At 36.6% G+C, this 27,310-nt stretch overlaps 1 protein-coding gene across 3 annotated transcripts in view; it reads right to left on the reverse strand.

Moving 5' to 3' along the window:
* Positions 1–27,310, reverse strand: part of GALC (galactosylceramidase) — a 67,403-nt gene that overhangs the window by 29,264 nt on the left and 10,829 nt on the right. For 2 of the 3 annotated variants that reach the window (XR_003682126.1, XM_028496287.2), the window contains exons 2-7: positions 16,795–16,863; positions 16,471–16,534; positions 14,587–14,700; positions 12,427–12,566; positions 10,514–10,552; positions 6,410–6,540 (exon numbers count right to left, since the gene is read on the reverse strand). Coding sequence is in view for 2 of the 3 variants with exons in the window: in XM_028496287.2 (XP_028352088.1) it covers positions 6,410–6,540; positions 10,514–10,552; positions 12,427–12,566; positions 14,587–14,700; positions 16,471–16,534; positions 16,795–16,863 (557 nt within the window). In the remaining variant the exon portion in view is untranslated. Of the gene's footprint in view, positions 1–6,409; positions 6,541–10,513; positions 10,553–12,426; positions 12,567–14,586; positions 14,701–15,228; positions 15,444–16,470; positions 16,535–16,794; positions 16,864–27,310 lie in introns of those variants that run through there. The other variant, XM_007121987.4, reaches the window with a different exon arrangement.

Here is a 27,310-nt window from a genome sequence, read left to right on the forward strand (position 1 = left end):
GTGGAAGTGGCTGATTATTGAATATAAAAACAATTAAGAAATTTCAAATGGATAATAGAAAATAGACCGACAGTTAGTATAAGAATTAGAGAGCACATGAACCAAATAACTTTAGGGACAAGAGTGTATACTTTCTAGGCCAACAACTATTGACAAATAAATTAACAATAATACAAGCAGAATAACAGAGATTGGATTATATCATAATTCTAATCTTTGTGGTTTGGTGTAGTAGTATTCATAACATTAAAAGAATGATTGTAAAAACCTATTTTAGTTTTTACTTATTTAATTCCATTTAGATCATGAATCTTTTAAGAAAAAAATATCCTACTTGGGAATTAATTATACTAGTAAAGACGAATTAAGGCACAACATTAATTTGGCATTCCAGGATTTTATAAGGAAGAAATGGATAAATAATAAAGAATATAAAGAATTAGGGAAAAAATGAGATTCAACCAAGATTTTGTTGAGTCACTGAACTCAGATGAAAACAGGCATCTATTCAGTATTGTAAATATATACAACAGAGACCCCAAGAGCAAGCCAGCACCTAACAGGGTTAAGAAATTATTGTTCTGGTACTACAATTCCCAACTTGGAAAATCTGACTATTATTCTTTGAAATTATATAATTTTAATAAACTTTTACATTTTAGATTTATTCTATATCCCAGAACTTCATTCTATGGTCATGATATTTGGTTTTGACACCTCAACCAAACACTAATTTTAAGACTCACCTAGTTGTCACTCAGCCAAATGTATATTTGGTGTGTCTCTGATAAAAAATACTTATATAAAAAAAATAACCTGGAAAATAATATGCTATTGTTATTAATGATCTCTAGATATTAAGATTAAGAGTAAGTTCTAACTCTATCTTTATGGTTTTCTACATTTTCCAAATTTTCTACAATGAGCATGCATTATTTTTTAAATCTGAAAAAGTATCTCTTTTAAAGTTACAGAAATAGGTATTATATCCCTCATTCAGAAAACAATGAAACTGTTACATTTTAAACCTGATTGATTTATCAAATGATCTGAGAAAAGAGGGGCAGAACTGATACTAAAATCCAGGTCTCTCCCAATGTCCAGATCCATAGTTCAACAAAATGTAAAAGTTCTTTAAGAATATAATAAAAAAATTTATTAAAAAATAAATTTTTTAAATGCATATAATTAGGCAAAAACATCTCTATCATTTCATGGCATGATTTTTCAAACTTTAAATGACAAGATTAAGATCAATGAAAGTAAACCAAAGTTTATCCTAACAGAAAAATATATGTGTATTAAAAGAAAAATAGAACTTATGAATGAGGTGGATCATGGTAGCCCACTTTTTGAAACTCCCCCAGTACTCATCCTGAAACCAAACAGACCAACCTGATGACGGAAAGTAAAAACCCATAGACAATATCCGCATCAAAACTAGGTGACAGGGAATCCCCAGGAGCCTTGCAGCATCAGGACTGGCCAGGATCAATAGACAGAATATGGAAACAGTGGAAGTGAAAGGGGACTAACAGGTACTCACTGCCCCCCAGCAGCAGACTCTATCCTGAATGGAAGAATTGAGAACAACTGGCTAAAGTGAAAATGTCTTCACAGGCTTGAAACTGGGGCCAAGTGCCAAAAACAGTAAATTCACTAAGAGATCAAACACAGTACAGTGACAGTTTAAACCAGATTTGTCCAACAGAAATACAATGTGAAGTGTACAGATAATTTTACATCTTCCAGTAGCTACATTTTTAAAAAAGCAGAAGAGAAATTTTAATTATATACTGTTTAACCCAATATATCCAAAATATTATCATTCAACATAAAGTCAATATAAAAATTATTAATACTTTTATTAATATTACTTTTTAATATTACATCTCTAAAATCCAGTGCATACTTTACACTTATAACACACCTAAATTCAGACTAGCCATATTTCAAGTGCTCCATAAACACATGTGGCTAGTCTTACCATATTGGGCAATACAAGCTTAAACCCTTAACTATTTCAGAAATAGGTAGCAAACAATCCTTTCTGCAATGGTAGAGTCTCACCATAAGAATAAGCTGCTTAAATTAGAATCCAAATTGAATAAGACAGGAACACTCAAGATGAGGGAGAGACAACATTTAGACAGTAGGGAGAATGGGGCCCAGAGGAAGCAGACCCCAGAAAGCACTGTAACTGCAAAACAAAAATCTGCAAACATAGCACAGGTCAAGCACAACATGAATGGGGCAGGGACGCATACTCTTTCTATGGAGGTGGGAGCCACAGAATAAATATCTCCTGAACAAAATTCCATTGTACCACAATAGCCAAAAATTGGAAACAATCCAAATGACCTTTAACAAAGACTAGATGGATAAATTGTGTTATATTCCTACAATTGAATTCAAAACAGCAATTAGAATCAACATGAGTTAATCTTATAAATATAGTGTTGACCAAAATAACAGATATTCTAAGATGCCATTTAAATAGTTTTTAAACAGGAAAAATTAGTCTATGATGATAGAGGTCAGATTAGTAGTTGTCTTTGGTGCAAAATGAGAGGCTACTGCTTAGAAAGATTTCCAAGAGGAGAGCTTCATAGATACTGATAATTTTCTATTTCTTGACCTAGGTGGTAGTTGTATAGGTATGTTCACTTTATGATAATTCATTAAGCTATACTCTTATGATCTTCTATATGTATGTATGTGTGTGTGTTTGTATGTTATACTTAATAATTTGTAAGGAAATGAAATTATTAGACAACAGAGGTATATAAAACTAAAGTGAGAGGATTACAGAATAATTATTTTAAAAAGAAAAAGCATTTTAGAAATGAAGACTAAAGTAGAAGGAACACAGATTAGACACTGTCTAATAAATAAAGAGATAAAAAAGATTTGAGAGAAATACAGAATAAAGACAATATGCAAAGGAGATCCAATATGTGTAACCGGGCTTTCTACAAAGAAAACCAAAGGACGGAGCAGGATGATTGTTTAAATTAAGATTTAAGTAAAACTTACTGAAAAAAGAAAATACTGAAATATAGATATTCAAAGGGTGCACACTACTTACTGGGAAATAGTAAACAGTATAAAAGTACTAGACTCTAAAGTTAAGGAGAAATTTATTCTTTGGACATACCAGAATTATGCCAAGTCATTTATAAGAAAAAGAAAAAATAAGTCTGGCATCAGAATTCTCAACAGCAACATTTTATGTAAGTAACCAACGGAGCAAATTTTATGATACTCAAGAATTAAGAAAATATGAGTCAAGGATTTTATACCCAGCCAAACTGTCCTTTGAGTCTAAAGGCCACAGATATATAGTAATAAACATGTAAAAGTTCAAGAAATATTGTTTCCATTAGCACTTTCTGAGAAATATAGCAGATATTAAGCTTCTGACACTCAAGAGACTAAAGGAGATACTTCAGCAAAAGACTTACAGGTGAGCACTGAATATGCTTAACAGTAGAGCTCGACTAAAAGAAAGGGTAATTAAATAGTATATAAACATTACATTTTCTAATAATGTATAACTAATATAGTTGACACAAAATAAAAGGAGGAAAGAAAGCGAAATGTAAACTAAGTTTGCCAGTTAGCTGGGAGTAAAAGATTACAACTTGCAGTTGACAAATCAAGATCATACAAGCTTATGTTCATGTAAGAGCACAAAGATTAAGAAACTCTGGTAATTAAAATTCCATTGTAGGAGAGAGGGAGAGGAAGAAGTGGTTATAAAATAATTTTAATATTAATTATAGTAAATGAATAGACAATATCTAAATAGAGAGAGAACCAAGATTATTAATATAGAGCAGATCTCAACTTCAGCACTACTGATATTCTGGCTGGATAATTCTTTGTTGTGGGGGAGTTATCCTGTGCATTGGAGGATGCTGAGAAGGAACCCTGGCCCCCACCCATCAGATGCCAGTAGCACCTACGCCAGTGACAGTCAAAAATATTTTCAGTTATTGCCAAATGTTCTGTAGGAGGCAAAATTATCCCCAGTTGAGAACTACTGGTATAAAGGTATCAGCATAAATGTAATCAGTAGAATCAAAACTTGTTAAATAACAAAAAAGACACTTCATTTAAAAAGAGCAAAGAAAACAAATCACATAGCAAAAGAATGTGTGTGAGGGTGTATTATATATATATAAATATATATATGGTACAAATCATTAAATAACAAACACAGTAGAAAAGAAAACAAAACCTTCAGTTATATCAATAAATATAAATGAGTTAAACTCACTAAAATATGAAGATTTTCAGAACAAAACCTAAACCTATGCTATATGCAGCATCACACCTAAAACAAAATTACCTTGAAAGGTAAAGAATAAAAGTATGGGCAAAGATTCTATCAGGCAAATACAAATGAAAAAAAAAAGGCAGAGTTCTCTATCTTAGTTACATGCAAAGCGAAATTCAACCAAGAAGCATAATATGAGACAAAGAATGACTTTTTCTAATCATAATAGTTACAAACCATAATAAAGATAAAACATTACTCATACCTATGTACCAAATAACACAGCAACAACTTTCAAACAGCAGAAATTTCATGAGATTGAAAGGAAAAACAGAAACTCACTAATAAGAGGAAACTAACACTCTTAGTAACCTTGGATAGTTTAAGTGAACAGAATAATTAGAATACAGAATAGCGAAACAATGCAATCAGTAAGGTGGATAATATATACTCAGTTCTCGTATCCTGATAGAAAATATACCCTAATATAATAAGATAAAAAGAAGACCTTGGGAAATTTTATGAAAAAAATTAAATAATACATTCAGCATTAAATGACCACAATGCAGTAAATTAGAAAATAATGATAAAAAAACAGACTCTATGAGATAAACCTAAAGCAGTGCTCAGAGGAGAACTCATTGCATAAGATACCAACATCAATAAAGATAAAATGAATTAAACATCCAACTTCTTCATGAAGATACAGTGAAACCCACATTTTCATTTATTTTTTCCTAGCCAAATATATTCAAGATCAACACAACTTTTTTCCCTCAAGATTTGAGCTATTTATGCAAGTTTTAACAATAAAGGCAAAAATTACATTCTAATTTCAATGTATAAAATATTAAAATACATTTTACTTTTCTTGTCAATAAATAAATAAATAAATAAGCCTAAATCTAATCTAATCACGCCTCTACCAATTTCCAACAAGAAACAGGATAGATGAGCATTTTAAACTTAACTACAAAGACGAAATCAGTAAAATCCAGACTGTGAGAAGCTTTACAGGACAAACAATCCAGCTTCTTCAACAAATGAAAGGAAAAAAAAAGAGATGGAGCAAGAACCAAAAAATTAGAAGAGACTTAGATATCAGCTAATCATAAAGTATGAATCTAAACTGGATCCAGATTCAATCAAAGAAAACTATAAAATAATAATAAAAGATATTTGATAATATCAAGAAACTATCACATATTTAGATGTGATAATGGTATTATTTACGGTGAAACGAAAGAGTTTTTATCTTAAGAGATAAATGGTAAAATTTTTATGGAAGAAATAATATAATGTCTGGGATTTGCTTCAAAATAATGTGAGGAGGAAGAAAAGAGGAATGGATAGGCATGTGAATGGAGAATTGTTCATGGGTTCATAGTTATGGAGGCTGAATGATGGGAACATGAATATCCACCATATTATTCTGCCTACTTTTGTGCACGTTGAAAATTCTTCATTAAAAAAAAAAAAAGCACACATAGTTCAAGCAGAGCCTTCACACTGAATACAGAACAAACTCCACATATATGTGTATTCTATTTTTCAAATGATTATATACATTATCATGATAGACAAAATTCAAATACACTTAAAAAAAAAAAAATACTGCTGGAACCCAGTGAGGTCAAGGCCCCAAAGGCTGAAAGGCAGAACTGGACTAAGGAGCAGGGTCAAAGCCATACTGCTAAGGATATGTGACAAAAGTCACGGTCAGTAATCATACCATACCATTTACCTAAGTGTTCATGAACGCCCAAGCACAGGAAGTCTGAGGGTTAGGAACTAATTTCACAACACTGCCTTTATAATTTCTAAAATGTAAACACTACTCTGCCCCTTAATCTAAACAAAGCCATGTTTTATTATTCCAAACATTAAAACAATATTTTAAGTTACCAGTACCTTACTCCATTGTCATAGAAAGATTCCCAAAGTATATACATTTCAAAGAAAAAAGGAAAGAAATATCATTTATACATGCTTTGGTTAAATAAATACAAGAAAGCTACCTCCTGAAAATATAATCAAATGGGGAGAAGCAGGCAAAAACAAAGGCACAGTCAATATCCACAGCAAGCAGTCAGAAACTGTTAGTTTTCAAAGTAAAACATTCCTTACCCTATAACGTCAATCACCTTCAAGAGCTCAGAGTCAAGCAGCATAGAAGCAGAAATGGGCTCCCAGAGATTATCACTCGCTATGATTTTCACTTGCTGGAGACCTTGATAGTTCAGCATTCTTCTTAACACCTTTCAGAGAGATAAGCAGAACATAGGAAAGGTTAAAAATGAGTTTTCAGCAGCTGAATTACAACGAAGAAAGCTAAAATGTCTTCAAACTCAGCATTCTGGATGATAGTGTCAATATTATTTCTCAATAGAAATGTGCCTCGTGTGGGGGGTAAAAAGCATTATCACTAAGATAATCTACTTCATGGGAATGTAAGGAGAAAAAAAAAAACGAAGAGGTAAAAATGTTTTAGAGGGATTTTCCCTCTGAATTTAAAATTATGTTTAGCCATAGAAAATTTGGGTGCAAGGGTGGAAATTTTTTTTTAAAAATCAGAGCAGTACTACCCATAAAAAAACCACTATTACCCTGGTCTGCATTCTTTCATGAATTCTCTTATGCAGACACAATAAATTGGGATCAAATTAAATATACCATTTGGTAAATAAAATGCTTTAACTTAGTTTATTTTGAGTATTTTCCAATGTCTTTAAATATTCTGCCATTACTGAAAATATTACAGTTCTTAGTATTTTGTACCATACTAGAAGTAGAAATAAGAAATATTCTGCTGTTACCCTCAAGTCTTTAATAGGTATACACAGGACAGGCAATAAAATCTGCCTGTAGGACTATCCACCCACCAGATTAAAAGTAACAAGCTAACTGTAACAGGAAATAAATGAACAAAGCACAGAGTACCTACTCTGGTATTTAGTTCTGTACCTGGGCCCCATGAGGACTCTAAAAAAAGCACAAGATGGGGTCCTCACCGATCGGTGGCAAACACACTCACCAGGACACTAAAACTAACAGAATGTCCTAGAAAATCAGAGAGTAGTATATACTGAAATGTATGGATTGTCAATATATAAAACAAGACAAGAGAAAAGAAGACATTATTTCACCTAGGAGAAGGAGGTTCAGATTTCAAAACAGAGGTAGTTTTGTTTTTTTTTAATAAATCTTTATTGGAGTATAATTGCTTCACAATACCATGTTAGTTTCAAAACAGAAGTAGTTCTTGATGAATGGGTGTGAATAAACCCACTGCTATACCCCCAAGCACTCCAAACTGTCAGGTTCATAGCAGCAGGTGCTCAGTAAACATTGGTTGAATTAATTAAGATAAGAAAGAACAAAGAATTTCACAAGCTCTCTTTTCACTTTCTAACTTTTCTGAACTAAAGAAATTTCCAATTAATGTGCTCTTTTAGGAGGCAAATAATGAATCAATTCCACTCTGGAAGAAATCCGAACCGATCCTTAATAGTAAATAAAGACCAACTCTCAAGAGTCAGTAGGATTGAGACTCCCAAGCTCTCTATTAGGAGACCAATCTTGAGTTTCATCACCCTGAAATTCTTATTCTTACAGATAGGAAGGAGAACAACTGAGTCACATTTGCATTTATCGCAATATTATATCTAGTTTTTCTAGTGCTATTCCTAGACCATCACCTCTAAGATTGCTTACTTATAAGTAAGTATATATTCATATAATACTCCAAAATACACAAGTCTATAAGCTGTGTTTTATAATAGATTGCCAAAATCAGTATGAATAGCCGCATGCTTTGAGCAAAGTTTTATCTAATGTATTCCAAATGTTTTTGCTGTGGAACCCATCCCTTTCTGCTCCCTAAAAAGCCTAGATAGAAACCCTACCTATAAGATAAATGAAAAGGAAGCTGTTCTGATTGGACTGAATGAGGGTCCAGAGACTCACACATCCATTTCCATCCACCACCCTCAGATCCTAGACGGGATTTTCCAGACACAATTTTAAAACATCACTAAAAACCAGAGTAAATCATAAATACAATGTAAATAGCAAAAATAAAAGAAATAATAGCCTTGCCACCTTTACATACATTGCTTGTTTGTACTGTATTTATTTCTACTCTTAAAAACAAATCCTCATTATTTCCAGGGGCCATCTTATTTATACTATACGGAATATATATTCATTAAGCTTATCGAACCTGAACACCTACATTCATCTGTCATTATTGAACCCTTTCAATAGGTATTTTAACAAACAGGACACAGATTCCAATAAAATCTTGCTACATAAATGGCAAATGCAAACTAAAAGTTATTTCCTGAGACAAGTTACTGCAGGTAAACTAAAGTTTCAGGGAAAAGGAAATGAAGTCTGAACTGTTTGAAACACTGATGATGAGTCTTAGAACAGGAATTACAGTCTTTCAAATCAGGTAAGCTGAATTAGAATGCAATGGAATCAGCAACAGACTCTTAATAGTAAAAAAATAAATAAATAAAATAACCACCTTAGTTGCAGACCATTAGTTTAAAAGAAAAAGGAAACTAAATTCTAATGCTTCTAATGCTTCCATCAAATGAAATGAACACAATTAAAGAGACATATATAATCCCAAGGAGAAAAAAAAAAACTATGAAATGCCAGATTTGGGAAGATGCAAGTCCATGGCCACAGCACATGGTCCACCTGACTACAGAGTTACACAGGACGCAGCCACTAACTTGGCTTCTGCTCTGTCCCCCTGCTGCTCTCATCAGACCTGTACTCACAGCAGTCCTAACTTTCCATGAACAACTCCTGTGTTGTTCATGGAACAACACTAGTTCCACTGTCCCACCTCCACACCACCACACTCTCACCACTTCACTGGTAATGCCTACAGCATGGAGTTAACTTTGAGTTACCTGGCTCTGGCTGCATTCAGTCCTCTAAATCTATGCCTTCTCCTCCCCACAACTAGCGATTAAATTGTGCCGTCACTGCAGTGAACATAATGGCCTACTGACGGCTCAGTGCCCCCACTTGTCTAATCCATCTTTCTCCACTTGCTCTTCCCCCAAATCTCTTTACCTCCCAGTCTTCACTTCTCAAAGGCACGGCCCTGCCTTAGCAACTTGGGGAGTTCCTATCCAGCCCACCTTGAAGATTCCAACTAGTCTTCCAACAGACTTCCCAAATCCACTCATGCAGAGGTGTCACCTCCTCTCTGTACCTTCTGACAACCCTGTGCATTATTGTGCCAAAGAAATTATAGCTGATATCTTAGTTGTTCATATGGGACTCTACAGTCCCCAATGTTAACTCTTTTTGGGCAGAAACAGTACTTTTTATCCTTGTATTCCAAGCATGTACACAATGCCTGACAAACTAGGTGTTGAGTAAATGCTTCCTGGCAGACTGAATGAATAAATAAATGAAAGAAATTTAGTGGATATTACCTGCTTAAAAACATAAGACACTCAATTTAAAGAAAAAATTTTTTAAAACTGAAAGAAAATATAACCACAAAATTATATTTCTTGGAGAAAAGACACATAAAACAAGACAAATATAACCATAAAGTAAACTAAATATCTCCACCTGAAAAGTTAAACTGCCATTTGTTTTCCAATGACAGAAGGGGTTATTATTCTCAGATTTTCCTTTTCCGAAAAATAGAAATAATAGTAGTTACCTCATAAAGGAGGTAGTAAGAATTAAATAGAGATAAATATTTAGGGAAAGTGGCTCAAAAAGTAACACACTTTGCAAATGTTAGTTGCTACCTATTTGCTAATCACAAATAGAAACATCCAACACACTCCAATATAATAGGCATTCCAAAGAAAACAAGAATGAGATTATATACTAAAAATTTTGATATATGACAGTCAAAGAAAAATCTACATTTCTTGAAGTCCTAAAAATCTAAAATGATACAATTGTTTTTATAACAGTTATCATAATTCCATAAATAATGAATATTTAAGTAGGAAAACTCAACACAACTCTACAGACAAAGGCAATTTGGGGCATAGAGGGAATTACATATGCTTTAATCAGGAATATAAATATTATTAATATTTTGCTTGAATTTTATGTTATAACTAGCAAAATAAATAACTGTGCTATAAAAAATACGGTGTTCCTACTACTAATTTCCATGGAACCATAAAGGAATTTTTCACTAATAACTTAAAGATAAAAAGATTTTAAAGTTGTACAGACCTTGATATAATTGATGTCAAATGCCCTCTCATTCCAAATCTGCAAAACAGAAAGTCAAAATGTCAGAATTGAAAGTTTTTGTGTCAGAAAGCAAATGTTATCATTAATATTAACCTTTCCCCATTAATATTATCTCTCATCATCTTTCTTATCATCTGAAAATCCATTTTTCTTACTTAAGGGAATGTCCTGTTATTAAATTTATAGATATTTATAAGACAACATAATTTTTAATTAAAATATTATTTTTAAAAACTTTAAAATATTTGGTGGGTATTTTTCAAAAAGTCACCTAATTCCAGAGATTTCTAAAAATGGAATATCCATTCAATCATTCAACAAAGATTGACAAGGCAATGTATGCCAAGGACTATAGCAGGCACTGGAGACCTAACAGACAAGGGATTGTTATAATAATTCTTATAAGATCCCTACACACACACACCCAAAAGCCAAGTATTAATAAGGACAATGTACAGGAGTAATTTTTTTAGCGCACATAGAGAATCACAACGATGTGCTACATAACAAAAGCAAACTCTTAATGAAGACAGATAAAAGGAACATGCACAAATCTTTCAGGCTTAGAATCATGTAGCAGGAGGTTTTAGAGTTGAAAGAGAACTTCCATGACTTTCAGTTTGCAGCTGAGAGATGGGCCTAGCCTCCAGGTACTCTTTTCAGCCTCCAGTGATACTGGAAAGTGTTCTTATCAAAGAAGCTTCCTCATCATAGCCTGTGATTATCAAGAGTCTAAAAGAGATGTGAATAACCCATTATTTACCAGAAACATTTTCTAAGTGTGACTTTACCATAATAGAATGCTGTTCGACCCAAACCTACATTTAGTTTCACTATGGGTTAAACATACCCTGACATTTAAGAAAGTTCTCAAACAATTTTGTTGTAATCTGGGGAAGGATAACAAAAACAAGTATATTCTTGCTTCTGGCTTCCTAGAGCCCTTGGCTCATCCTCATGTCCTGTGATATGTCCAGTGTCCAGTGTCTGCCTCTCTCACTGAACTCCTCAAGAGCTTATTAATCTTGGTATCCCTAAAACATAATAGTCACAATGCCTGTAACACAGTAGAAGCTCAATAACTGCTTGCTAATTGCACGAAAACTTTTAAAATCAGTTTTGACAGACAGCGTATTAACAAGCAAAAGTGTATAGAGACCCACTATGAGTGTGTGTGAGGCTCTGTGGGGTACAGCGCAGGGTGACGTATCCCTCCAGCCTGCCAACAGACCAGCTAGAAACACAAGATATCATGTCTTACATTTTTAAATCATTAAAAGGTGTTAAATAACAGTTTAGTAAAAGGGTAGGCAGATTTCTGCCAGCTTGCCAAATCTGGCCCGCCATTTGTACTTTTTACAGCCTGAAAGCTAAAAATGGATTTTAACAGTTTTAAGTGGTTACATTTTAAATGGTTATATAATTACCTACATAATATCCTTAATATTGCCCTTCGATCCACAAAGCCTAAAATAAAAGCCTCTGTCCCTTTAAGAAGAAGTCGGCCACCCTCTGGTTTAGGATCACAGAAGACTCATGGAGCAAAATGAGATTAATCATTCATTAAACTATATAGTAAACACAATATTGTTGTAAGAACTAGAGAAACTAAGGAAAGCTTGGAAGAAGGAGAATTTGAGCTGGGGTAGTACCAATAACAAAAACAAAGAAATAGTTCCGGGAGGCATATACTAAGTACAGTTTTCGAAAGTGGGAAGAATTTGGATGGGCAGAAAGAATAAATGGTGACATGTAGTCAATTTGTTAATAGACACCAATAGAACAAATTAGTCTCATGACACAAAGTAGTCAACAAAGTGCCACAAATTACTTTCAAAAATTATAAATAAATGTCCAAAGGTTAATCATGTTCTAAAAAATATATTACTAACTCCGATATAATCAATGTCCAGATCATGATAATGCTTGGCGCCCACAATCCAGGTCACGACATAGTAGGCAGTCAGCTGAAGATTTACATAAGGCCAGTTGAAACCTTTCCCCAGCCATCCAGGGAACGACCATGGCAGCCCTGCAGAGAGGAAGAGGCAAAATTGGAGTAGGTATAACAGTGCTGGCACTATTAAAAACAAAGCAAAACAAATCAAAAAGAACGAACACAAGCTAAGCAAAAAGCCAATAAAGATCTGACTAAAGGAAAGATTACAAACCATGCACAAATTCTCAAAAATCCCTTCCAGTTTATGAACACAGTAATTCCTTATTGACCCCGAGAGTCAGGTTCTATAATTCCAAACACTCTTTCAAGAAAGAGAAATAAAAACAAACAAAAACAAACACCTCTCTCAATGATACTTACCAATATAAAGAAATGTAACCTACAATTTAATTTAACTTCCCCACCTCCTGCTAAAAAGATATGCAATGTTCAATTTTCGTTCTCTAAGGTCAAAGCAAAGAGTTTTGAAAGGCTTATGCTTAACTATTTCTGTGAGGTAAGTACAATATAAATTCCTTATTCACTAGGACATCTTCTTACAACCTGAAGCTATTTAAAGACTAATTAGTCAGGTAATCAAATTTAACAAAACTAGTTTGTCCTATGTCAATACAAATGTCATTGACTCAATAGGGAAATATACCTTTGTTACAGGATATAGAACAAAAATCCCACGTTCTTCCAATACCCCAGTTATTATTAATCAAAAAACAAAAGTGAGAAGAGTAAAGAAGCACTAATTAAGATTCTAAATCCTAATTCTCTTACTAATATATTAATATTAAAATAAGGTCAACATTAAGTTCCTTAACTGTTAATATATATTACCAATCTAGTTCACCACTGAAAAAAATTAAAATCAAAGTGACAAAATGCTTATTTTTCTAAACTCTAGAAGAATGCCTAAGTGTATCTACATAATAAATGTGACATTAAAATACTGGAATGTTTTAAAACAGTGAAATGCCAAATACATTCTGAAGGCACACTATGTGAAGTCTTTGTTAGGACATGTTTCAGCATGCCAGCTTTTCTGCATTTAAATGAGAACTGACCTTGAAAACAGCACAGCGGGCAAGTATGTGCTGAAGTCAATGATGCTTTTTACTGCTCAAAACATTTCTGGAATCTCTTACAAAAGTCCATTTAGAAAGAACACACTGACCTCCTCATTTTTTTTAACTTAGAAAAACTTATGCTTGTCCTTTAATTGGATGGTTGAAAATGATTTTTAAAATAACTTGAAATTAAGTCCTATAAAATGGATCTCATTAACTCATGTAATTTAGCCTGAATGTGTAAGCCTGTTTAAAAAAATCAAATTCATTTCAAATGATAAAAGTATGTCACCACTGTGTATGTTTGAAATCTTGTATAGGTCTGTGCACTGCTACAGGAGAGCAGTGCAAGGAGTACAGTCCCATTTAAGAAACCACCCTGCCACTAGAATCTAAGCTCCACGAGGACAGGAATTGGGGCCTGGATTGTTCTAGGCATCCCCAATGCCTAGAACAGTGACCACCACATCCTTGAGGTTCAAAACAAACAAATATACAAACCAAAAAACACTTCTGTATGTACCTCATCTAGAAATGGGGTCTACTACTGCATGTAGCACACAATTTTTGCAAATAGTTGGGATATACTGCTGCATACAGTATACAATTTTATAAATAGTATTGCCCTTTTACAAATTTTGATGAGAAATTTTGTTGAGGAAATTAGTATAGCACCACAAAAAAAAAAGAAAAAAAATCAAAAATCAAAAACAACAAAATAAGGTTCTAAACCTGATTTTGACATTTACTAATTTTCTGACCTTAAGTCAGTGGTATAAGCTCTCTAAGCCTCCACTGCTTCTGTAAAATGAGAAGAGTAATGTCTTACTCCAGAGGTAAGATAAATATCAGACACAATATATATGAGCAAAGAAAGAATCATGCCTGGCACGTGCTTTGCTGCTGGTGGCATACTGGTAGTATTAACAACATTATTAATACTACAGTATTAATAGATACTCCACATACAGGATTCAGAATTTAAAAATTAAAGGAAAACAGACTACAAAAGTACATCAAACTTCACTTCTTACCCATGAGTGTGATATTAGGGTTCCGCTTCTTAGCTTCCTTCATTAACCACCACTCGTATCCTCGGAAATAATTCTCATCTAATGCATAGTGCATGTGGGAGGGCTCAGTGCCATCTGAATGGGAGAGAGCAAAACAGAAAGGAAACTATCTGTTAATGGTGCTTTGTAGGCCACTCTCCCCTACACACATACACACATTTCAGAGAAGTAGTATTCCAGATCCAATCCTGACGTAGGGCACGTAAGAATAATCTTATATAACTTAAGGATGGATGATCAAAGCATATTATTTCATTTTTTCATTACCATAAGCATCATAAAGGTCTTAAATAATAAAACCACAACTTTCTATTATAAGCAGTGTTAAGAGAAGTGTTATCAACTCATATAATTGAAAATTCCTAGGACTATTCTGCTGGGCTTTGGTCTCTCTGGGGTTTTCAAATCCCTATGTCCAACTTTAAGTTCAGATCACCTCAGCTTCCAGCTTCTCAATCCTAGATGTGAATCCTGGGCTCCAAAGTCCTAATTTCCACACCCCATGCCTTGAGCCTGTAACATGCCTTGTTAAATCAAGACAACAGAATTTTGAGAAAAAAGTAACGAGTACACTTTCCCACTGTAAGAAAATTCTATACTAACCTCTACAGGGTGTCAAGGTAGGTAAGTGACATCAGTCCTCACGTGTTACCACGTTTCACAAACATCTGCCCTTGTTAAGAAGGGCCTCAGAAGGAGAGGGGACCTAGCCCTTTTCTTCTTGTAGGTAAACATCAGAATTCACAAGAACTACCCGCTTCTGTATCTCTACCTCTAATTTAGCTTCAGCAAATGAAGGTGGCCAGTCATTATCAATTCTGCAAAACAGGGTTTGACAATAAAATGCATGTCTTCTTATAATAGGTTGGGGATAGTTTTGTTATGGGATTTTCTTTTGTTTTTCATTTGCATTGTTTCTTTCAGCATGAATTAAACACCAATTCCACTACACAGATATATCTATTTAACAAAAGTCACTTCCAAGTCACTAACAGGTACACGGGTATATAGACAATACTCTAAGGTTCACTATAATGGAATCTAACTGATAAAAAATAAGTTACATATACAATCATTGAGAGAATTTTCTTCTTCCTGAAAACCAGACCTATAAATTTTTTAATTGACTACATGTACTACACAAAGTCAAAATTATGACAATGAAGATTGAAAATTTAGTGGTTAAAAATGATTTTATTTTTAAAAGACAAAAAAGCTATATCTCTGAAATATCTCTGAAATTACTTGCCACATATTTTATTTAAAGCTAATAACATCTTACATATATTATACATTAAAATCTTTCTTTTTTTAACTTCTCAGTAAAATTCCAAACTCTCCCTACACTCTGTCTAGTAAATATTAGTTTATAAAAAACTGTAGGGGGCTTCCCTGGTGGCGCAGTGGTTGAGAGTCCACCTGCCAATGCAGGGGACGCGGGTTTGTGCCCCGGTCTGGGAAGATCAGCTGGGCCCGTGAGCCATGGCTGCTGAGCCTGCGTGTCCGGAGCCTGTGCTCCGCAATGGGAGAGGCCACAACAGTGAGAGGCCCGCGTACCACAAAAAAAAAAAAAAAAAAAAAAAAATCTGTGGATTTGTTTACTACTTAGTACTTCAACTAAATAAGCAATCTAAAGTCCACAAGCTGCTTTGTATGGAAAAAATGCATATTTCGATATAATATTTTTAAAATAATTAGAATGAAGAAGGAACAATAAAGAACAATCTAAGCAGTAATCAACATCAAAAATGTTGGCATTCTTTATATTCTGAAACCACAGTCCATAAGTTTAAGTATAGGTTTAAATATTGGGGGAAAACGATGCCATTCCACAAATACTCCTACCTGTTGTCTGCCCATCACCTCCTATTTCAACTTTTAGAATATGCAAAGAGGCACCGAAGTTTGGCTGGGGAAAGAAGTAACAATATTAACACTGTGATTCATTGTATGAAGGACAAAACACTTTAAGACAATGACTAATCACTGCCTTTGGTTTTGCAGATGAGAAAACCAAAGCAAAACTTCAAATAAACAGCAACTTATTCCAAAAGTAATTTGCCTAGTTTTTTAAAAACTAGAATTGTGAAGGTACTAAAGACTATTGGTGAAATTCACCACAGTTTCTAAGATATCACAGATACCATTAAATAATTATTTTTTCATTACCTTAAAGAGATAATCCAGTATTTGAGAACGATAGGGCTCTGGGTAATTTACTAGAAGTCGGGAGGTTGCCTAAAAAATAAAAAGTTTTCAAAAGTATGAATAAAACAAATCCAATAATGAACACCTTTTCAGAGTGCTTATGCATGCCATCTAGCATACTCATATTTAGCCAGCTCCGGGCAGCGCTGAGCTGTGGAAAGTCATTTCCCAGGTTATCTGTTTGCCTGTCCTGGTTTTGCCCATCATTGGGCAAATACGGCTGTTGTCTGTCCCATAGCTAAAACATAGGTTCCAAGCAACAACCAGGTTTCTCTTGTACTGAGATGAGGGTTGGCTGGGAAGTAAGCTTGCTAAGTCTAATGATGAATCTCATTATTACTAATTTATCTTGAGGACCTTGACTCACAGAGTGGTTTTTAGAAGAAATGAGACAGTTTCTCTGTCTTAAGGCTGTTTGTCAACTACAATATCTGGGGGCCAGAATGGGAAAGACGAATCTCAGGTCATTTTTCCCCTCAACATCTTGCAAGAAAATATTACAAGCAGCACTGCTTGAAGGAACCTCCACTCTCCTCATTCTTATTAGAGATTTATAGGTGTTACCTCTTGCTATTAAGAATGACCACACAGTGATTCCCCAGGCCAGGCTGTACTAAGGAAACCTCACACAAGACTTTCCATCAGAGTGGAAAGAGAGAGGTGGAAGATGCAGGAAATAACACTTGATCATACCTAAACCATGGCTGATGACTGCCTGAACAAAGAAATCACAAAATCAATAACCCACCAATTATGTATACTTTGGGGAGCAACAGTAGCAAGGGGAATAAAGAGATAGGTTTTTTGGGGTTTTTTAAATAAATTTTATAGATTTCTGTCTTTAAATTTATTTATTTATTTTTGGCTGTGTTGGGTCTTCGTTTCTGTGCGAGGGCTTTCTCTAGTTGTGGCAAGCAGGGGCTACTCTTCATCGTGGTGCACGGGCCTCTCACTGTCGCGGCCTCTCTTGTTGCGGAGCACAGGCTCCGGACGCGCAGGCTCAGCGGCCATGGCTCACGGGCCCAGCCGCTCCGAGGCATGCGGGATCTTCCCGGACCGGGGCACGAACCCATGTCCCCTGCATCGGCAGGCGGACTCTCAACCACTGCGCCACCAAGGAAGAGATAGGTTTTAACATGAAACAACCAACACCTTGCCAGGTGTATGCCAAGGGCAAGACTTGACTTCCATGGGGCCTGATGTTCTATTTTACTCTCATATATGCTACCACTGACATTCTGGTGGTGTCCCAGCCCCAGAACCTCCCAGCCCCTGCCACTGACACACAGGCCCATGGAGCTACTCTCTAGCCACTTCAAGCTCAACACATCCTCAACCAAACATAGCACATTTTCCTAAATTTGCTTCCTTCTCATGTATTTGCTATCTTAGTAAAGAACAACACCTCTCTGAGCCATAAATTTAGGGTCACCCTTTCATCAAACTTTCCATCTATCTTCAGTCACCAAGACCTCCTTAATATCTCTCAAATCTGTCACCTCATCTTCAACTCCACTACCTTCATCTAGGCTCTCCTCAATTATTAGAACAGCCTAAATGGTTTCAGGGTCTTCCATCTGCCTCCCCATATTTTATCCTCCATACTACTTGCCAGATTAATCTTCCCAAAACAAAAACCTAACCATGGAACTACTCTGTTTAAACCTGCAAAGACTTCCCTCCCCCAAGAGCTTTCAGGACAAAGTTCAGATTGTTCAGTTTTATACCCAAACCCCTTAATTATTTGGATTCTAACTCTGACACTTTACCCCTTATCACTCTCACACCATCTATCTAGGTCTAACAAACTAATTTTTCTCTTTCTTCTGTCTGGAATGCATTCTACACCCTCATTTGGCCAAATCCAATTCATCCTTCAGCTTTCAGGTCAAACTCCACCTCTTCAAGGAAGACTGCCTTTTGCTCCTCCCCATAAGCTTGACGTAAGTCAGGGGTCCCCAACTCCCGGGCCACAGACCGGTATAGTCAGTGGCCTATTAGGAACGGGGCCGCACAGCAGGAGGTGAGTGGTGGGCAAGCGAGCGAAGCTTCATCTGTATTTACAGACGCTCCGCACTGCTCGCGTTACCGCCTGAGCTCTGCCTCCTGTCAGCATTACGGCGAGTTGTATAATTATTTCATTATATATTACAATGTAATAATAATAGAAATAAAGTGCACAATAAATGTAACGTGCTTGAATCACCCCGAAACCATCCCCCCTCCCCCGGTCCATGGGAAAATTGTCTTCCACAAAACCGGTCCCTGGTGCCGAAAGGGTCGGGGACCGCTGACGCAGAATGGACTGTGGACTCCCTCGGCACAAGGTCCACATGGCTACCATAACTCTTCTATCCCTGCACCCTCATCACTGCTTTACTTTTCTGTTTCACCTCTAAGTTCCTTGAGGACAAGGACTGTGTCTTAATTCAAGTTCGTATCCCCATTTATTCTATTATTCAATAACCATTTATTTAATATCTTTTATGTTATCATTTGTTGCACTGCACAGGCAACATAATATAGGCTTTGCGTTCATGAAGCTGGTATCCTGATTACATCATTTACAAGCAATGTGACCAAGGGCAATTTATCATAAAGTGGGTTATCTTATTCCTTCAGCTGTCCTAAGACCTTAAGATAAGGTATATGTAAAGGACTTAGCACAGTAGCTGGCACATAGTAAGCTCTCAAGAATTGACAGGCACTGTATACACAAATTGTTTATAAAAAGAGTCACTTTCTCAAAGAGCTTACAGACTAGCAGAGGCTCAAATATTAAAGTGAATGAATGCTGTATATGCACACTAAGCTATCCTTGACCCAAGGTAAACAATGCTGCCTGCTCTGCATTATGCTAACGATATACATTGTTGTTAGAACTCTGTGTTTCACTGTTTGGGGGTTATTTTGCTCTCTGTGCTCTTCTATCCCTAACACAGAAAGTGTCAACTTTGAGTAACCACACCACATCCACATCATTACTCTATTGCAAGCCTATAGTCACACCCAGTGCAAAAGCATTAGTCAATGGCAATAGTCAGGAGCAGTACAGCCAAACACTGAAATGTACCATGAAGCAATAACAAATTACTAATCACGCTCCCTGAATAAGGCCTGGAGCTCTTAACAAGCAGCTCAGGAAGCCTTAGCACAGTAGCTGGAACATAGTAAGCTCTCAACAAATGGCAGGCATTGTATACCCAAACTGGAACACGTTTTTCATTTAAAATCCTTGGAATAACTTCCTCCCCAATGTATGAAACAGAATGATATTAACCAAAATTAGTCGTGTGACAGATGCCATCCTGTGCTTTGACATCTATCCTCACAATGTTCCTACCAGGTAGGTATCACTGTGTCCCCAGAAAAAAACCTGAGATACAGGGAGCTTAAACAACCTGCCCAAGGCTGTACAATGAGTGGCAGGGCCCAGAACAGATCCCTAGCAATCTGCTCTTAAGTCCACGTACACCGTACTGCCTTCCCTATCAAATATGAAGATTTCAAACACTTACTGCCACAAACTGTGCTAGGTACCAGGGACTTCAGAAAGAAGTTTAAAGTGGTGTACAAATACAGTGTTGCAACCATTTTCATTCAATCAGTATTCACCGAACTTCTAAGATGAGTGATGCATTACACATAAGAACACTATTAGAATAGATAACAGTCTCCTGAGTTACAAAACAATTCTTCTCATTTTAATAATTTTAAACTGAGTCAATAAACATAAAATAACAAAACATTTCCATTTTCAGCAAGTTAAACAATGGATTTAATATCAAAGTAAATATATTAGGACATTATGAGTCCTCATTTTATGAAATACTGGCTATTCCAGGTTTAAACCACAAAAATAAAAAGGAGAATGGTAGTAGTAAAGAATAAATACATTAGCCCATTAGTCTACTGTTTACCTTGAAATATGCACCAGCACCTATGAGTGAGGTTGCAACATTAGGAAATAAAACTGTAAAAATCAGCTGGGTTAGGGAAAAGACTTTTTTTCCCACAGTAGGTCAGATCTGTGATCAGACTACAGACCAAGTTATCCACTGGCTTTTCCTTCTTGTAATGTAAATGCATAACTTAAGCTCTAATCGCCGAGGCATCCACTTTTCAAAAATAATTATGTTTTATGGTATGTCTACTTAAAAATAGTCACCCAAATCTCGTTGGTAACTTGAAACCTTAGAGTTTTGCTAAGTTAAATGATGGCAATTCATTAAATATATAGATAATTTCTGAATAATATAAAATGCTAAAACATTAATTACTGAACATAGGTTTATCTACTTTTGGTTTCTTATCACAGAAAAACAAAAGATATTTAGATCTGTTAGTAAACATGTCTTGTGCTACAATGAAAAACTGTACAAAAAAAGCATATGCTTCTAGAAATTATAAAATATATTCATAAATTTGCCAACCTACAGAATACTGGTATAACAGTTCACAATTGTTTACTTCCTAGTTTTCACTAGAAATTAAGGTTTATAAGAGTCAAGCATTCTAACTAATATATGTAATTAAAATACTAGAAATAATAAGGGAAACAATTATATCAAGGAAAGTAGGATGTATTTGGCTAAGAAAAGGTATGAGGTAGGGAGATGTATTTTTGTTAGGGAAATGAAAGTAATTTTGTCCTAAAGTAGACAAAATGAATGGATATAGAAGCTGGGGAAAGAAGAGAGACAGAGAGAAGAAGAGAGGGAATTTTACCTGTGTAGTCAAGCTAGCTAAAAATAAAATAAATTTATTATAAGGATTTTTTAAAATAAACTTTAATAGTGTACTTATGTAAAACTAAAACTTAATTATCTTTCATCTGCTAAAAAGACAAATTTTTATTAGACTATTGGTCTGCTCTTGATAAGCCTGTGAAAGGTTTTTCTTTACCTTTTAAGTAAATTGCCTAGGAAATAAAGAGTCTGTGTTTTATCAAAATAATATTCTATGCTTCACATTATCTTTACTGAATCTTTAATTACTTAAAAAAAAAAAACCTGAGTCTTCTCTATTAAAAGAGCTAAGGTTGTGTGTTTGTGGTGGGGGGGGGTTAAACTGGGATTAAAATAAGTAACTTTATGTATTTGCCTGTGAAGTTGTTGTCATTTTGGTTAAATGGATAACTAAGTATTATTTCACAGTGACCAACAATCCTATTTAATCAAGTGTTTTAACACCTTTTGATATTTTGACAAACTTCCCAAAATCAAATTCTAAATGAAGTTGTTTTTTTGTTTTTTGTGGTTTTTTTTTTGCGGTACACGGGCCTCTCACTGCTGTGGCCTCTCCCGTTTTGGATCACAGGCTCTGGAGGCGCAGGCTCAGAGGCCATGGCTCACGAGCCTAGCCGCTCCGCGGCATGTGGCATTTTCCCGGACCAGGGCACGAACCCGTGTCCCCTGAATCGGCAGGCGGACTCTCAACCACTGCGCCACCAGGGAAGCCCTAAATGAAGTCTTTTTGACCTCAAAATAACTTTGAGATTTTCCAGATGGGCCCTGGAACATCTCAAAAGGTGTGGTCTTTCTCCTTATAAAAAGACAGACATTAGGCTTATTTGGTATGTTAAATTGCATGGGAAGCACTGTCAAAGACATAATGCTAAACCTTCTTTAGGTTATATTTGTATTGATATACGTTACTAATATATGTGTTCCAGAAATTACATGAAATTCCTAGATACCTGCTATATCCTGGTATAATGTTATCACTTGTAATTCTAGTTATTATCTTAAAATGTTGTATGTCACAGAAATAACCTAATTTCCTTGTCATTTGCAGTATAATAAACTTTATCAGATCTTTAACATGGTCGTGTTTAAGTCTTTTTGTCATTTATAGACAGTTATTGTTTTACTCTGATGCTTTTGCAAAAGTGTTCTTCGAAAAGTGCTTCATCTTCAAGAAGACTTGTGGAAAGGACTCTAACTTAAAGTACAGGATTCTGATAATTTTCAGATCATATTGCTCAACTGGGTAAGAATTTACACAACTCTAAGGTAAAAAAAGATTCATAAAACTGCTAACTAAAGATCAAGATCAATCAGAATTAATTACAAGGAACTGAATGAACTGATGAGGATAATTATAATTTTTATGATTTTTTATCTGAAACATTGTTAGTTCTTGAATGGTTTTCTTTTCCCCCCCAGACTTAAGGAAACCTTTTTTCCTAAGCTGTCTATGACTTACAGCAATTTGTTAAAGTGTACCCTTGTAAACAAAGATAAAACAAATTTCTCCCTACCTGATCCCTTCAAAATTTAGAAACTCCTAGTGAGTATTCTCATTTTCAAAGCAATATATTTATTTGCATAAGTTCCTAAGAATCTGTCCTCCTTGTAACAGGACACAATTGGAAACATTGATTATATTACCAAGGTTTTAACTGGAATGTCATATTTGAGAGAGATGAACATAGACTCAGATATGACCAGACAGATTTAAGGAACTAAGGTTGACTTATGGAGCCAATAAAGCTCCTTGGAAAAATCAGCCTGGCAATTTGCTTACAGAAGCCTTACCAGGTGAGTAAGGAAGGTCGCTTCCTGTCAGATGTAGGAACCTCAGGATATTTGGCGGACCTCGAGAAGAAAGGAATTCACCCAAATCTATCAGTACTGCAGGGAAAGTCTGATGGTAAGCTCATAGCTTGGCTTCCTACCTTGAGAGAGACTTCTAAGAGTCCAGTCTGTGATTCCTTGTGTGAAGGTCCAGCAGAGTATATTTGAAAGAGCCTATACGGTCTATCACTATTCTTGTTACACTTAATAAATAATAAATAAATTAATTATTAAATAATCAGGCCAGACTTATTTTGCAAGTAAATTAGCCTTATTTGGGCTATCTCTGATAAAAGGTGGGGGGAAGGGGAAACTATAGGACACCCTGTGGATATCAGATTTTAGTCCTGTTAATTGCCTTTGAGGTTTGTTTTCTACCTGTAAACTGGACTGAATACTGAATTCCTCTCACTTCCTCTAATATCTGGCTACAACTCTCCAGATATTGTTTCCAACTTTTTCCCACCTTTCTGACTTGGAATTATTGAGAACTAAAATTGCCCTTTTCCTGAAGCCCTGCAAGCTAAAGTGGGACAACTAGATATAAACTCCAGAGAAATCACTACAACAGTTCATGTATGAACAATCTTTGTGCCTCTTGCTGTATGGACCACTCAGAAAGAACCCCACCACCACCAGAGATACTCAAACTACAAACCAGGAAAATCTATGATTGCCACCATATGTCCCCACCCTGTCTGAAGATGCTTCAAGTCCTACATCTAGAAATCTCAACTGGCTACCCTCAGGACTCAGACTAGGTTTATAATCTGCTCCAACCACTAACCATTGTTTTTCTTTTGTTTCCATAGAAATGCCTCTTATGAAATAACCTGAATCAAATATTTACACCATAGAGGCCTAACTTTATAAACGCACCTGCATCACTGCCTCCTCAAATGAGACAATCCTTTAATTGAACTGACCTATTCTAAGAGAGTGGTTGGGTGCGATATGGAGCAATCCACCAACTCAGCACAGATTCAAACCTACTTACACCAGATGTCCCAAGATGATAATCATAACATTATCTAATCTTTGAATGGATCCCTAGGGCCCCAAGATCACTGACCTCGTTTCAAGGTGTGACCCTTTAAGCTTGGGTCAATGGCTACCAGCTGGATTTCAGGACTATTGCTTGTTCAATATAATTATTACAGGAGTGCTACTAAAATCCTTTCTAGGTTACAACATGCCCTATCCCTGACTTTTAGTAAATCAGCTACTCAGGCAGTTAATGTCCTCACCACTGGCTCTGATGCCTAGGCACCAAGGGTGGATTGTAGTGTAATCCCTAACAGTTGGTTTTTCCTTTTTTGTAATGGAAGGGCAGGACTTAAGCTTTGATTGCAAGGCAACCACTCCAGAGTTATCCACTTCAGAGACAGCTATCTCAAATAAACACACTGCCAGCCACAGAACTAGATAAAGAGCCAGGCTGGGGTTGGCGGGATGGGTTGGGGGGGATTCTTTGCTTTAGAAATCTTGGTTGATTTCGATAACTGACCATCATTAGGGTCACTTATTTTTTCTCTTCCTGCACTTTACATTTCTACTCTTAAGTTTTGAACTCACCAATAAAAAGTGAGCCCACAAAACCCTAGGCCTCACCCTTGACCCTAATGAAAGCAGAACCCCAGGCCCACATCCCCCTCTCTACATACAACCTCCCTGTGTGGCCCGGGTGTGCCATGTGCTTTCCAAGACCTGTGAGTAGTAAACTTTTTATTTTCAAAGTGATCTGACAGTTATCACTGAGGGCATCTTGCAATCATAGTAAAAAGCACAGAGAGGAGCTTCAAGATGGCAGAAGAGTAAGACGTGGAGATCACCCTCCTGCCCACAAATACATCAGAAATACATCTACATGTGGAACAACTCCTACAGAACACCTACTGAACGCTGGCAGAAGACCTCAGACCTCCCAAAAGGCAAGAAACTCCCCACGTACCTGGGTAGGGCAAAAGAGAAAAGAAAAAACAGACACATAAGAATAGGGACTGGACCTGCACCAGTGGGAGGGAGCTGTGTGAACACAGCCTGAAGGGGGCTAGTGGGCCACAGCTAGCCAGGAGGGAGTCCGGGAAACGGTCTGGAACTGCCGAAAACGCAAGAGACTTTTTCTTGCCTCTTTATTTCCTGCTGTGCGAGGAGAGGAGATTAAGAGCACTGCTTGAAGGAGCTCCAGAGACGGGCGTAAGCCGCGGCTATCAGCGCAGACCCCAGAGAGAGCCATGAGACGCTAAGGCTGCTGTTGCAGCCACCAAAAAGCCTGTGTGCAAGCACAGGTCACTATCCACACCTCCCCTCCCAAGAGCCTGTGCAGCCCGCCGCTGCCAGGGTCCCGTGATCCAGGGACAACTTCCCCGGGAGAACGCACAGCGCGCCTCCGGCTGGTGCAACAGCACAGCGGCCTCTGCCGCCGCAGGCTCGCCCCGCATCCATACACCTCCCTCCCCGCGGCCTGAGTGAGCCAGAGCCCCCGAATCAGCTGCTCCTTTAACCCTGTCCTGCCTGAGCGAAGAACAGATGCCCTCAGGCGACCTACACGCAGAGGCGGGGCCAAATCCAAAGCTGAACCCCGGGAGCTGTGCAAACAAAGAAGAGAAAGGGAAATCTCTCCCAGCAGCCTCAGAAGCAGCAGATTAAATCTCCACAATCAACTTGATGTACCCTGCATCTGTGGAATACCTGAATAGGCAATGAATCACCCCAAATTGAGGAGGTGGATTTTGGGAGTAATGATATATATTTTTTTTCCCTTTTTCTCTTTTTGTGAGTGTGTATGCGTATGATTCTGTGTGTGATTTTGTCTGTATAGCTTTGCTTTTCCCATTTGTCCTAGGGTTCTGTCCTTTTTTTTTTCTTTTCTCTTTTTAATAAAATATTCAGCACTTGCTATCATTGGTGGATTTGCTGTTTGGTTTGGTTGTTCTCTTCTTTCTTTCTTTTTATTAAATTACTTTAAAATTTTTTTTAATAATTATTTTTTGTTTTTTATTTTAATAACTTTTTTATTTTGTCTTATTTTATTTTATCTTTTTCTTTCTTTCTTTCTTTTTTTCTCCCTTTTATTCTGAGCCGTGTGGATGACAGGCTCTTGGTGCTCCAGTCAGGTGTCACGGCTGCGCCTCTGAGGTGGGATGGCCAAGTTCAGGACACTGGTCCACAATAGACCTTGCAGTTCTACGTAATATCAAACAGGCGAAAATCTCGCACAGATCTCCATCTCAACGCCAAGACTCAGCTCCACTCAATGACCAGCAAGCTACAGTGTTGGACACCCTATGCCAAACAACTAGCAAGATAGGAACACAACCCCACCCATTAGCAGAGAGACTGCATAAATTCATATTAAGGCCACTGACACCCCAAAACACACCACCAGACGTGGACCTGCCCACCAGAAAGACAATATCCAGATTATTTTTTTTTTTTTATTTTAATAACTTTTTTATTTTGTCTTATTTTATTTTATCTTTTTCTTTCTTTCTTTCTTTTTTTCTCCCTTTTATTCTGAGCCGTGTGGATGACAGGCTCTTGGTGCTCCAGTCAGGTGTCAGGGCTGTGCCTCTGACGTGGGAGAGCCAAGTTCAAGACATTGGTCCACCAGAGACCTCCCACCTCCACGTAATAACAAACGGCAAAAAATCTCCCAGAGCTCTCCATCTCAACGCCAAGACCCAGCTCCACTCCATGACCAGCAAGCTACAGTGCTGGACACCCTATGCCAAACAACTAGCAAGACAGGAACACAACCCCACCCATTAGCAGAGAGGCTGCCTAAAATCATAATAAAGTGACAGACACCCCAAAACACACCACCAGACACGTGCCTGCCCACCAGAAAAACAAGATCCAGCCTCATCCACCAGAACACAGGCACTAGTCCCCTCCAA

Source organism: Physeter macrocephalus, chromosome 11 (assembly GCF_002837175.3).
Source record: "Physeter macrocephalus isolate SW-GA chromosome 11, ASM283717v5, whole genome shotgun sequence".
In the NCBI taxonomy this organism is placed as follows: Eukaryota; Metazoa; Chordata; class Mammalia; order Artiodactyla; family Physeteridae; genus Physeter; species Physeter macrocephalus.